The 15,074-nt window shown below is 30.9% G+C and overlaps 1 protein-coding gene across 3 annotated transcripts in view; it reads right to left on the bottom strand.

Moving 5' to 3' along the window:
• Positions 1-4,434: 4,434 nt before the first annotated feature.
• Positions 4,435-15,074, bottom strand: part of LOC129760105 (POU domain, class 3, transcription factor 3-like) — a 65,325-nt gene continuing 54,685 nt past the window's right edge. For all 3 annotated transcript variants that reach the window (XM_055757688.1, XM_055757687.1, XM_055757689.1), the window contains exon 3: positions 4,435-8,703. In XM_055757688.1, the coding sequence (XP_055613663.1) occupies positions 8,694-8,703 (10 nt within the window). In that variant the 3' untranslated portion in view covers positions 4,435-8,693. The remainder of the gene's footprint in view (positions 8,704-15,074) is intronic.

The raw sequence follows: 15,074 nt of genomic DNA, 5'->3' as shown, positions 1-15,074 counted from the left end.
TGATGTTGATTTTTTAGTACAACATATTCAATTTTCCCATATAAACCTATGTTCAAATTTACTCATGTAAACGTTACTTAAAAATTCTGCAAAAAATCATGGATGAGTTTTGAGCCAAAACAAAGCTTTTAAGGCTCCAGGGTTTGAGAAAATGACCCCAAATACTCAGTCCAAAGAGTCCAATGAGAGAAGCGGCAAAAATCGTCACTGACATAAATGCATGCGTTGACATAAAAAAAAAGTGCTCTCTTGCATTCATTCAGTATTTATGAATGAGGTGTCGAATATCGTCCAATTCGTATAGTTTTTATCGCTTAAGCCAGAAGTTAAAAATATGTAGGGGAGAATGAGTATACTTGATCCCTGGGGATTCTTGATTCCTAAGCTTTATCTTGAAAGTGGAATGTCTTTCATAGATCAAATTTTCTGGAAAAATTTGCCAAATAGAACAAAACAATAAACCTTAATAAATCTTAAAAAAAAAAATACATTTTTTGTATTATTTTACTTTGTTTGAAAAATCTAACCAAACTTGACTTGAAGATCTTTTTTATCACTTTGATATGTTACCCCCACGAAAAAATTACTCTCACAATATTTATTCCTATATGTCAATCGTTAGAGTATAGTGTGAACTTCTTAATAGCATATTTTCTAAGCAATAGTAAACTCCCAATTTTTCAAGAAAAAGTTTTCCAAAATGTATGTTATGGGTAGACTTGATCCCTCGAGTCCAAAAAAAAATATATTTTGCTTCTGAATCATTGCTAGGCACGAAATTATTAACATTTACCCAATAACTTCCTGATCAAAAGGTTTCGAATAAGTGCTTTTATCTAAAAATTAGACAATTGTGCCTTTAAGTATGCAATGAATACAGAAAAGTAGACATTTTAGAATTCTATTAGCCTGACACTTATAAATAAACTGTGAAATGAAAACTCAAATGGGTAATAAAATTAATTGAACTTTTATCGTTAGATTTTGCTTGTTTTTGCCAGAGCTAAGGGCACCCTGAAAACAAGTTCAGGTCTATTTTCTGTTTTAAATCCCCCCAAAAAGGGTTCTAGTTGAAGGTTGTCAGATTGCCCGGTTTTATCCGGGTTTGCCTGGATGTTTAATACAAAATTTGGGAACAGTCTGGCCCAACCCGGTTGCCCGGATTTCCTCGTAAAATGCCCGAATTTTGCTCTGACTTATTTACTTTATTCGGCATATTCAACAAAAAAAAACAAATTGTGCTGTAATTTTTTAATAATCATTAAAAGTTTCTCGGAAGCCTCAAAAACGATTTAAAATCTGTCAATGAGTTTTGATTAACACATTTTCTCAATTTTTTTACTTGATTTTCGTTGAGTAATTTTTGGGTTTTGTCAAAATTTGCCCGGATATTGTCCTGATTTATGATCGGCAATTTTGAAATCAATTACTCGTATTATGTCAGGTTTTGTATAAAATTACACAAATTTGCCGGCACGGAGACGTGCTGAAAAAATTCTGGCAACCTTGTTCTAGTTAATATACGACTTCATCTATCGTTCTTACTATTGGGAAAAAAAAATACATACGCGCAGTCAGAAAAAGCAAAAGACGGCGAGCTACGAAATTTGTCCAAAATGATACGATGAAAATAACAAAATGGGATCAAGTGTCCCCATTCTCCCATATGAATATCGACTTTGGTAGTTAAATACTGTTTTTGTGAGTTTTATACGATCATTCAACAGTGTATTTAGAACGTATAACAAAGTTGTTGAGAATTATACCTACAAAAATGTTTACTGGGGCAGCTTTAAATTGAAAATCATTCTAAAACAGAGAAAAGTGGCGAATCGGAAGGATAACTTAAAAAGGTGAGGTAAAAATTAAATAAGGTATGAGAGCCAAGTATGAATACATTAAATTCATAAAATCATAGTTCTTATATCAAATTTTAACTTGTGAAACACTAACAATATTTAAAAAACAAGGCTCCTTTAACTTCGCACAACATGCTCCATACCACGTATTTCAGTGGTTCCAAAAACAATCCAAAATTAATTTGAAAAAATTAGATAAAAAATGCAAAAAAGTAGAATAATAACAATGCCAAAATCGAAGTTTTTCGTATTAATTCTTCTTAATGTTATGTGTGTAAATCCCCTAAACAATCTAATAGTGAAATGTTGGGATATTTGACACAAAACCCGATATTCACAAATTAAAATGTGAAAAAAAAAATTTCAGTAGAAAATAATTCTAGTATTCTGCGAAATCTCTTCGAATATTGCCACCTTCTTCTCAGTCTTCGACAACAACTTCGCTTTTTATAAAATTTGTTTTCATGATTTGGATTTGATAAAATATTGCTTTGATGTAATGCCATGTGATCCGGAAATTTCAAATTGAAGTTCCAATGATTAATTTGTTTATTATTTTTATATTTGAAATATGTTCATAAACAATCAATTTCTGATTGAATACTGATCTATCCACAAAATTTCAAATTGAAATTCATAATTCTGATTTAAATTTTAACTGTGAATTTAACTGTGATTTTAACTGTGTGTTTAACTGTTCTTATGTTGGCTCAAGGTTCATGTTAGGTGCAATTGGGTTTTTTGTTAGACAACTTTAATTTTTTTTTAATAATGCGTATCTATAGCTTGAGCTCTGGGTGCTAGAAATTAACATTTGCAATATTAATTTAAAAAAAACTAAGAATTTTCCGTCCAACCCAAATATATATTAATACATTGATGAGAACTTTAAATTTTAAATTGTAATTAAAATTTTCAAAACAGTGCTTAGGGTGAAATAAGTAAATTCTTGATTTTTTGTAATGAATTTCTAATAAATATGATTCTGACTCATATGATTAGTATTTTTTCACATTTCTTTCCTAATGAAGAACACGGTTATCAGTAACTGCATAAAATTCATAAATAACACAAACCAAAAAATTATCGTTTTCTTAGATTTTTTTTTAAAATATTTTTATGAATGAAACAAGAACTTGAAGTATGGTTAGGATAAAAATGCATACGTGTACTTTCGTACTCCCAATTAAAACTAGTCGAAAATTAGTCTATTTTATTCCACCCTCATTTGTTCAACATGTTCATTTGATTTTTTGGCCGGACTTTTCAAAATCGTTTCCCGTGCATTTGAAATATTTTCTTTACATTTCTGCTTATTTCGAGTTTTGATTCAGCATAGCGTATCTTTGATGAAGTTTTGAACATCATAAATTTTAGGCCAGTTGTAAGAAAGATGTTAAGCATCTATCTTGAGTTTCGAAATAAGAATTCAGGAAAAAACTATAAACACGCAATTTTATCAATTTTTTATTATTTTTTTTACTTATTTCTGCAGCACGACTTTCAGGTTTATTTTTTATAGGATTTGTAAAGAAAGTCCACTGACTTTAAAATATATAATTCCCACATTAAAAAACGCTATAAAATTCAATTGAAAATAAATCTAAGGTTAATCTTTCATTTAAAACACATTTTTTTACTATTCACAATATCCGTGAGCTAATAAATAGTTTACTGACGAGAAATTGATATGCTACGTTTCGTTATTATCAATTCCCAATATTTTCTCAGTTTTCCTAGTTTTCCCAGTTCGCTAGCCACTCTGCTATTTCAAGGCCAACATAATAGTTGTTCGAGAGAAAAGCTGTAGCTTTGTAAGAGATTTTGAAGTCCTGTCACTCTCATTTTTATTTCGACCCGGGAAGAGGGCTGTCAATTCAAGTTCCGCCTATTCGTCGTAAATCAGAACCTGTATAAACCGCCTGAAATAAATCAATTTTGACTACATATTTACGAACGAAGTCATCACTTGCTCGATTCTACATGTTATGCGCAGGGAAAGCCATAAACGAATCATGAAAAATCACTGCGAACAAAAATTTATACAAGAGCCATGAAAACTTTCAATGTTATCATTTCTCTTGTGATTTCATGTTAGACCCAGCTAACAACATCAAATGAAAGGAAAAGTATATACATATTTATCAAGGGCAATGGATTACACGAAAAAGCATAAACTAAAAAATAAACGAATTGAAAGAAAAAACTACAATATAAAAAAACTAATAAAAAAACAGATCATAATTATAAAAAAAATACAAAAATGGCAAGGATTTTCTGTACTCGAAATAGTGAATTTCATAATGTGCGATTTCATAATTTGCAAATTTATAAGGCCGGAACAAATTTGAAATCCTAAATTTTCCATCTGGAGTTGAGACAACACGAGAAGGAGTTAAAAAAAATAATTCAAGCTTTCAATAAGTTGGAAAAAATTGAACAAAAAGCTGCATGCAATCTATGTTGACTAAAAAAAAAGGTTATTAAAAAGAAAAAAAAATTTGAATACAAAATGACAGAGTTCTAATTTTGTCATAGTAGAATTTTTTGTAAATTTTTGTATTTTTCCCAATTTTGTCATTTATGTTATTTTCAGCACTTTGTTTTTTTTTTAATTTTGTCATTTTTGTTAATTTTTTTTTTTCAATTTTGTCATTTATGTAATTCAATCCATTTATTCCTGTTTTGTGGATAATTTTTCCAATTTTTTCTTTTTGTTATTTTTGACATATTTGGTATGTTTTGTCAGATTAGAAATTTGAATGTTATTTTGTAATTTTTGTAATTTTATGTCATTTAAGACCTTTATGTCATTTTAGCAATCTTTGCATTGTTATCATTTTTAACATCTTTGTATTTTTATAATTTTTTTGCCTTTATTGTCATTCTAGCCGTTTTTGCCAATTTTGACATTTTCATAATGTTTTTGTCATTTTTGAAATATTTATTCAATTTGATCATTTTTGTCATTTATTTTTCAATTTTTTTATTTTTGTCATTTTTAGTGTTTTTGTCGTTTTCGTCATTTTTTTTTTAATTTTTGTCGTTTTTGTCGTTTTTGTCATTTTTTTTAAAATTTTTGTCGTTTTTGTCATTTTTGTCATTTTTTTCATTTTTGTCATTTTTGCTATTTTTGTCATTTTTGTCATTTTTGTCTTTTTTGTCATTTTTGTCATTTTTGTCATTTTTGTCATTTTTGTCACTTTTGTCATTTTTGTCATTTTTGTCATTCTTGACATTTTTGAGATTTATGACATTTTTGTCATTTTTGTCATTTTTGTCATTTTTGTCATTTTTTTCGTTTTTGTCATTTTTGTCATTTTTTGTCATTTTTGTCATTTTTGTAATATTAGTAATATTAGTAATTTTTGTCATTTTTGTCATTTTTGTCATTTTTGTCACTTTTTTCATTTTTGTCATTTTTGAGATTTATGTCATTTTTGTCATTTTTAACAATTTTGAGATTTATGTCATTTTTGTCATTTTTGTCATTCTTGACATTTTTGAGATTTATGTTATTTTTGTAATTTTTGTCATTTTTGTCATTTTTGTCATTTTTGTCATTTTTGTCATTTTTGTCCTTTTTGTCATTTTAATTATCTTCGCCATTTTTGTCATTTTTGTTAAATTTTTGTCATTTTAGGAATTTTTGACATTTTTTAAATGCTTTCGTAGATTTTGTAATATTTATTCAATTTTGTAATTTTTTGAATTTTTTATTTCAGTTTTGTTATTTTTGTCATTTTTGCCATTTTTTCATTATTGTAATTACAGGCCCCTTTCGTTTTTAGCAACACGCCCGAGAATTTTGTGTTGCCTAAATCGAACCGTGCCAAAATTGAACGGTTTTTTTCATCAACTTTTTTCTTACCTATTAACGAAAATAAACCATTATTATTAATATTTACTCAATTTGTTTATAATTTTTTGATAATTTTTATTCTTTTTTTTTTGTTTTTTTTATAATGTTTTAGACAAATTTGAAACTATTTTGTTATGTTCAGAATGTTTGTTAACTTTATCATATTATGACATTCTGTTAAATTTTTGTTATTTGTAATTTTTGAAATTTTTGTAATTTTTACTGCTTTTACCATTCTTGCCATTTTTGTAGTTTTTGTCCTTTTGGCATTTTTTAAATTATTATTAATTTTGTCCTTTTTTGTAACATTTTTCATTTTTGTAATTTTTGTCATTTTTTTCATATCGACCACCCCGTCTCATTTTCTGGAGCTGGAAGTCCCTACTGGGTCTTTTATCGGAATCGGTGTTTCTAAAGTTTCATCCTGAACATTTTAAGTTTTTCTGAATCTGGTTCGTTTTAAGGTTCCTCTAGTTGTTGATTTTATTTGGAAATTCCCTTCCAGGACCGCTAACTTTAATAATCCCAGAAGAATCTTGCTCCACACATCAAAACTAACACACACAACGAAGCGGCACTAATCATCGTACCCATCTCGACGTTCGTTGCCGTTTGCTGGTTCTGATTGACACGGGAGATGTCGTCGTTGTCAACGACAACGTCATTGGCCTCGTCAGTCCTCGTTGTTTCGCCGTCGCTCTTCCAGCCAGCTGGTGGCTGTAGCCTGTCTGTCCTCTGTACTGATACTGGGATACCATCAACCTATTAAGATTCATTAGCACCGTGTAAACAACGACAGTAACAACACACCACGTTTGAATTTGCTGCGGAAAGCAAAAAAAAATCTAATGTCAGCTGCTAGCAGAGCAGCAGCATGTTAGCAGAAAAAAACACTCTCAAGCAAACGACAGCCTCGGCTGTATGTGCGATGCGGAATGATAGCAAGAGTCTGCTACTGGCAGCCAGGCAACAGGAGTCGCGGATTCCTTATCCACGAGAACGCGGATTTACCCATCCCACCCCCTTTGAGTGTCTCTCGTTTCGTTTTAGGAGGGTGGGTGGTTGGATGAGTTGGAATGGTTTGGGCTTGGGAAGTGTCAGCGGCAGCCTTTTGTCAATTTGACAATCATTTTAATTTATAATTTCAACGAGACAATCAACGCGGGAGCTCCTTGAGCTAGCGAGCGAGACTACAACGACGAGATAATATCATCAACAAATAAGAGGGAGAGCAACGAAAAACGGGATGGTTTCCTTGACGGGATGTGGGTGGGTGGTCTGGTTAGAAGGGGGGGAGGGAGCTGCTGTAATCAAATCTTCAAAGTCGGTAGCTCGTCGTCGTAATACCGTGGCGTGGTGACATCGTTCGAGGGATTCCGACGAGAGAGCAACTCCTATGTACATGAAGCTTGTAGGATTTTCCCTTTTTTTCCTCCACTTGTGAAGACGACAGAAGACGCTGTTGAACTTTATCATAACAATTTGTGTATGCATGCATACATTAGCATTGATTATTTTGCCCCGTTTCAACAGACAGGACAAGTTTCGCGGGACTTCAACAGGGTTTTCCTCTAGCGAGAGTTCTCGAGAACGATGAGATGCCAAACTCCGTACCTATCATGTGTCACTCGTATGTCACACGAGAGGCTGTTCTATTTTCTATCGGATTGACAGTATGTAAAATCTGTGTATTTACATTTTTGTCTGAAAACTTGTCTTTTTCTTGAAAAATATGTTGAAAATATTGTGAGTTCAGTATTCTAAGGCACAAACAAGATATAAGTGTAAAATTAAAAAGAAAAGAAAATTATGGGTTAAATCTAGTGTTGACTGAAATTTTGGTATTAAGTTTAAACGACTCGTGATTGCCTCAAAACTTCTTTAATCAGGAATTTCACTGTCCATTTTTTCGCTTCCAAATAATGAAGACGACAGGGCTGGAAAGTGGTTGCATCTGTCAACTTAGCAAAGCCACTCCTTCTCCTGATGCATACACGAATCTGCAAGCATGTGTTTCTGCATGAAACCAATAAGAGAAACAGTAGCAGCCACACCATCATCATCATCATCATCATCAGTCAGTCATTCAGTACATACACAGTAGCAAACGGTTTCCGAAGCTGAAGACGATAATTAGGTATGCATATGAGGAAATTTTGCGGATCCCGCGCAAATGAAGCAATTTAATATTCCAATGTTCACAGTTATAAATACTCTCTCGGCGAAGACGAACACAAGTCGGCATCTTCGCCGTTTTCGTCGTCGTCTTCGTCTTGCTCCCTGGCGGTGCATTTCTCCAGTGTTTATTGTAGGATATGCAAATTAGCACACACTCCTTCTCATACCTTCTAGAGAAGGTACCGGCCTTATGCTGATTCAACAAATTGGATCGAATTCAACACCACCACCGGTTGTCGTATTTTGCATGAGAAGAAATCGTACCCGCCCGTCTTCCTGTTAGCTTCTCAGATTTACAGAGTTATTGTTTGATTAAACTTCGAATAATTGGAACTTCACATTCACCTGATCTGACACGTATTATACGTAAAACTTATTTTTATCGATTTTTAACCTTAATCCTACATATTTCTATAATTTCTGGGAAGTTATTGAGCTGATCAATATTGTTCCTAATCAATCTTCGATTTCATAAAAAAAAACAACCCGATGAAACCTTTTCAATCAACATATAATTAATTTTCAGTGTTCAGCCTAACAACCTTGAGAAAAGCGAGCAAAGGTAAACTTGGTTTCTTGTTGTGAGGCGGGAAGTAGGTAATCGGTGGAACATCGTCGAAGAAATCTCTCATTAGACAATCTGGCCCCCGAAATTGGTGGCGAAGATTTACGGTGAGACCCAACATTGCTTAGAAATGGTTCATCTTTTGACGGGCTGGTTTTGTCACGATTGTGGAAATTTCCATCAGCTTCCTTAAATTACTTACGAATTAAACGATGTGTTTGTTGGTTGGTTAAACATACCTGGAAGAGAGAAAAAATAAAAATCATTAAAATTTAATACAAATTTTAACTACAACTATTTTGTATAATGAAAAAAATGTAATAAATTAGTTATAATTCACGTTCTATGTGTCTATGTGTTCTATGTGAAAAATCATTACAATTCTCAATGTTGTATTTTTTGGAAAAGTAAATTTCTATTCGTTGGAGTGATTCAGTAGAATTATGCTCCGAACCGAAGACTTCTGAATAAACGTTAATAATGACGCCGGTCACGTCCTGTTACTCCTAGCACATTGAAGCAGATAAAGAGAGATTAAGGGTCGCGATTGTGTTTTAGAACCCAGGTTACTTCTGCATCCTACTTATGTAACTGAATTTCAATGAAAAAAAAACATCAATAACATTAAGTTTTGCAAAAATCTATGGATTAAACTAAAATTTTCATCCCAAACATCATAATTTTTTAATTTATTTTTGTTTATTTTTTTAAAGACATATTCCAGCTTAACCGATTTAGGTTTTACAGACTGAATAAATGACGTGGACAACTTAACATTAACATTTAATACCCTGTGCCAAGATGGGAATCTAACCCATGCCATCAGTGGATCCAGCGATTACCGTCTTCCCACGCTAACCACTCGACTACCGAGACGCACAATTTTGATAAATTTCAATGTTCTAGTTAGAATATGGAAGAAATCCTGTGTCGATTAGACAAAAATGGAAATCGAGACTCTAGAGATATAATGTTCAATATTTATTCATTTTGAATCTCTGTTCACTTATTTTTTTTAACATTATTTTTAATGTTTTCAATCAAATTTTCTGCAGTTTATTTTAATGTTTCTTTTGTTTTAATTGAATTTATTTTTCCAGTAATTGTTGATTTTTATTATTATTTTTGTTATTGACATTAATTTCATTTCATTCATTCATATTTTATTTAAGTTAATTTTCCTGTTTTCTGTAACTCCTTTCATTTTTCATGTTTACTAAATTTTTTTAATTTTAACTTGCTTAATTTTTTTCATTTGAATTAAATTTTGTTTTGTATTTTAATAAAATTCTTTTGCTTTTTTTTGTTTTTTGTTTTTGTTTTGTATTTTTTTATGTTTTTTTTTTAGTTTTTTTTTTAAGTTTTAATTTTGATTTTTATTTTGTTAAGTTTTTGTATATTTTCTTAATTTATATCCTTTTGTTTTTTAATTTCTTTTGTTTTATTACCATTTTTTGTTTTTTTTTTGTTTTTTAACAATCTTTAGTTTTTTTACTAAATTTGTTTTTTTTTTGTTTTCAATATACCTCTGTTATTTTTATTTAACTTTATTTTTTATTTTCGTTGGATTTTTTTAATATATTAACTATTTAATTTTTTAAATTGATGCTTTTTTTAATTATTTTCAGTTTTTTTTTTCATTTTCCTTGGATTAATATTTTCTTTCGTTTTAACTTTTTTGCTTGGTTATATTTCTTATGATTTTTATTTTGTTTTGCATTTTTTATTTTTTTCTTTTCTTTGCTTTTTCATTTTCTTTTGATGTTTGCTTGTTTTTTTTTAATATTTTCTTTTGTTTTTTTTATTTCTTTCGATGATTTGTTTCCTTTGTTTTTATATTTGTATTCTTTTGTTCTTTTTTTATTTTTTGTTAATCTATTGTGTTTTTGAATTTTCTTTGGTTTTTTTTTCATTTTTTTCTATTTTATAGTGTTTTTTATATTTTTTTTTATTTTTTTTTTATTTATTTTTATTTTTTTTTTATTTTTTTTTTATTTTTTTTATATTTTTTTTATTTTTTTAAATTTTTTTATATTTTTTTTTAATTATTTTTTTTATTATTTTTTAATTTTTTTTATTATTTTTTAATTTTTTTGTATTATTTTTTTAATTTTTTTTATTATTTTTTTAAATTTTTTTTTAATTTTTTTAATTTTTTTTAATTTTTTTAATTTTTTTTATTATTTTTTTAATTTTTTTTTATAATTTTTTTAATTTTTTTTAAATTTTTTGAATTTTTTTTATTATTTTAATTTTTTTTTATTCTTGGGTTTTTCTTCAATTTCTTGTGATTTTTGAAAAAAAAAATTTTTCAATTTTATTTTCTTTGATTATTTTTTTTTTGTATTTTTCATTTTTTTTTTCTTGATTTTTTTATTCTATTATTTTATAATTCTCTTTTTTTGTTTTTTTAATGGTTTTTTTTTTGTTTTAATCCTATTGTTTTTGCTCTTTTTTATTAAAGTTTTCTTTATTTTTTGTTGTTTTTCTTTATTTTTACTTTTTTTTTGAATTTTTTTTATTTATTTTTTACTTTTTTTGTTGTTTATTTATTTTTTTAGCTTTTTTTGTTGTTTTATATTCGGATTTATTTTTAATATTGTAAATTCATCATGATACCTGATAATATTGTAAATTCATCGTTCATTATATAATATTTTTTGGTTATTTTTTCATTTTTTTGTCCTTTTTGATTTTTTAAAATTTTTGTTTTTTCTTTTGTTTTTTCTTTCATTTTTTGTTTTTTCTCTTATTTTTTGTTTTATTTTATTTTTTTTATGTTTATTTTTTATTTTTTTGTTTTTTTTTTATTTTCTTTTTGTTTTTTTTTTTTGTTTTTTTATTATATTTTTGTTTTTTTTTATTTTTTTTTTATTTTTTTTATTTATTTTTTATATTTTTTTTTATATTTTTTTGTTTTTTTTTTTGTTTTTTTTGTATTTTTTTTTGTTTTATTTTTTTGGTTTTTTTTTTGCTTTTATTACTTTTTTGGTTTTATAGTTTTTATTTTCTTAATTTTTTTACATTTTTTTATATTTTTTTGATTTGATATTTTTTTGTTTTGTTTATATTTTTTGTTTTGTTCATATTTTTTGTTTTTTTATATTTTTTTGTTTTGTTTATATTTCTTTTGGGTTTTTATTTTTTTTAATTTTTTTTATTTTTGTTCATGATATTTAAGTTGTTTTTGTTTCTTTTTGCTTTTTGTTTTTCTTTGTCTTGAATGTTAATTGCTTTTAAATGTCCAATGCTTGGTTTTCCATTTTATGTTTTCATCTTCGTAACTTATGTTTGCATATTTGTTTATCTGTTTTAGGTTTTTGTTATTTATCTCCTTTGGATTTTTTGTTTTTTGAATAGGTTATTGCTTCGTATTATTTTTCCGTTGCTGGATGTTTTTCTTGTTTTTTTTTTGTATTTTCATCGATAAGGATTTTTTTTAAGTTATTTATTGTTCTTTCTATTCTGTTTTTTTGTTGTTGTTGTTTTTTTTTTTGCTTGTCTATTTATTTATATTGTTTTTAATGTTTTGTTTCTGTATTTTGATGTTTATTCGTGTTTATGTTTTATGTGGTTGTTTTTTGTTTCTGTAAATACATTCGTTCTTTTTCGTTTTATTTAGATATTTTTTATGTGTTATTTAGATTGTTGTTGTTGTTTTTTGATTCATTTTTCATTTGATTTTTATTTTTGACTTTTGTCATTTTGTTTCTTTATGTTTTTGTTTTATAATGTCCGACGCACTGATTTCAGTTTATGCTTAAACTTTTGCTTGCACCCTTGTTCATCTGGTTTTTTTTCTTATCTGTAATTTTCTCCTTTAAAAATTATTTCCGTTGGTTTTTGTAAATAGTTATTTCTGCTTTATTGATTTTTTTTTTCTTTGGTAATTTTTTTTTGAAGATTTTATCCTTTCTTAGTTATAATTTGTTTTTTTTTTCGGACTCTTTGTTGACTTTTAAATAGTTTTTTCTTCTGTTCATTCGTTCTTTAAATTTTTGTTTAATTACTTTTTTTGGTTTATTCTTTCCCTTTTATCTTAGTTGTTTTTTCTTTTGGTTTTAATTTTTTTTTATTGGTTGTTTTTTAATTTGTTTTTTTTTTTTGTTTCCAGTTTTATTTGTTTTTGTTTTTGTATTGTGGTTCGCCTTTTCTTCTGTGTTTAAATGAGTTTATGTTTGTTTTTTTTTTGTTTAACAAATTGTTGGTTGGTTTGTTTGGATTTTGTATATTTTTTTTTTGAATTTTACAGTTTTAAGTTTAAAAAAAGATATATTTTGTAGAACATTGTTTCAGACAACTACCCACAATCTAAAGAATTCTATCATTCCTAAGAAAAAGGTAGTAAAATGTGCCCACCGTTTCATTGTACGTAATCATCCGGTGAGCAACAACCACGCAACCTAATCATTGCTGACCGGGCAAGCGGCGTATATGATTTCCGGCCACTCAACCTCCTGCTTCCCCTTCACCTCCTGCTTCCTGCTTCACCAATTCCGTGAATTTCCCGTTAGCAGCTAAACATTCTGTTCTAGAAAATTTCATGAGACGGTGCTGGCGGTGGGGCTGCCTGGTATCAATTTGCATATCAATTGGCGCCCAATAGCCAGGTTCGGGTAACTGAACCGAAAAAAAAGAGTCGTACACAAGAAGAAAGCAGCATAAGTGCACCCTTTCACCATTCATTGGGACGGGACTGGGGCGCTCATGCAATGTGTGTTCTGCCAAGTGATTTCTGACCACAGCAAGGTGCTGCTGCCGGCCTCCGAAAATTCTAGGAAGTTTTTCCCCCGATATGTGTTTGTGTGCCCTCCGTTTCGCTTTTAGTCAATGGAGTTAGTACACGCGCGCGGATATCGCAACCTGTTGTTGTCGTCGTCGTCTTCGTCATTCGGATTACCTTGAGGGGGCTGCTGTTGTGGAGTAACTGTTCTTGGTGTTTTCCGTTTTCGCCCTCTCCGGTCTTGTTGGGGTAGGGTGTCAAGTTCCGGAAAAGTCTCATTTCTCAGTTACGGAACATGCACATCGAAGGACCGGGATCCGCATTTTAACTAAGGGCACAACTACGCGGCCGCCCATTAGCTATTAGTTAGGCAGGGCTTTTCCGCGGTTTTGCGCACGCCAGTAGGTGAAGGCTGCTTCCTTCTACCCTCAAACACAACACAGGACGAACCTGTTCCTTCTTCTTCCAGAAGTCGGTTTCGGTTCAGCCAGAACCGATTCAGCTACAACAAGTGGTCAATTACTACTTGGAAGCAGGTTTCGTGTGTAGGCTTGAGGAAAAGTGCTACTCGCATGAATTCACGCGACGATTTTCGGAACACGATCCTTGAGTCTTTGTTGAGGAGTGTCCCTTGGAAGACACGCGGAGGATTCCCTCTAAACTTTACCAAAAGCCTGCCTGTATGTATTTAAAAAAACAGAATTTTTCAGGTTTTTTTTTTATATTAAAGATGTAACGCTTTTGAAAACTCAAAAACGTACTAGAAAATTTCAAAAAATTCGAATGAAGATCGAATGAACTTCGAGAGTTCCCTTTGGAATTATCCGATAGAGTTATAGCTTAGCCAATATCGGTTTACTTTCGATTGGATTAAGATTTAGGATGCAAGGTTTTGATATAAATGTAGTTGAAAAACAGTGCCACCCTAACCCACACACAAAACTTCCTATTCAGGGGTGTGGCACGACACTAACTATTGGAAGGATGATGCCGGGGACTACCTTACTGGGACACACGAAAAAAACGGCTGCTGCCTCCGTGATTCCGTTTGTATCCACGTAGCACGTTAATGGTATCGACTGTGGTGGAATATTAAAATCGCCGGATTACACGCATCCCTCTCGAAACCGCCCCGCCACCCTGTCCTCCCCCATTTGGTGACCAAGTTCATCGACGTCGTCACCAGTTCGTGTTCGGAAAGGAAAACGACGACGACGACGGCGGCAGCAACAAGCTTTTCTCAGCTCGCGATGATCCTGGGACAAACTAACTAGTGAATGGGGATGTTACGTCTGACTGAGTTGCTGCTGTCTGCGTCGTCATCGCCATTTTTCGTGCTGTGAGCGGGTGGCGTGCCTGGTTGGCGTTTTCTTGGCGTGGTGCGTACCACAATGGACATCACGAACTCTTCCCCGGATGGCGGTTTTTCCGTTTTCGATTGCCCTCACACGTCCGGCGACCGACCGACACGGCGAAGTCAACCGGTTTCGTTTCGTTTCGTTTGCCAATATCAGCTGATCGGAACCGGCACACGTCTCTGTCTGGACCTGATTTACACCAACACATGGTCGGAAAACCAATAATGCTGCTGCAACCAGACGGTTCGGTGCACGAATCTTAAAACGGGAATCCTCCCCCGTTCCACCCCAGATTGTGGGGGGCCAACCGTTTAAGAATTGAACTAATACTCTAGGTACCGTTACGACTTGCCATTTTTTTTCCAGAAGCTACTCAATAAGTTCATGTTGTCATGTCATGAGGACGCGCGCGCGCGTACCACTTGCATGTCGTGCGCCATCAAACCGAACGTGAGCTGTGACGCGTGACGGTCGCCATTGATTGGAAGTTCACGTGCAGAGAAATCTGCAAATGTAATGATGATCGTTG

The sequence above is a fragment of the Uranotaenia lowii genome, unplaced genomic scaffold (genome assembly GCF_029784155.1).
Source record: "Uranotaenia lowii strain MFRU-FL unplaced genomic scaffold, ASM2978415v1 HiC_scaffold_44, whole genome shotgun sequence".
NCBI classification, from domain to species: Eukaryota; Metazoa; Arthropoda; class Insecta; order Diptera; family Culicidae; genus Uranotaenia; species Uranotaenia lowii.
This window is presented reverse-complemented; position numbering and strand designations above follow the sequence as displayed.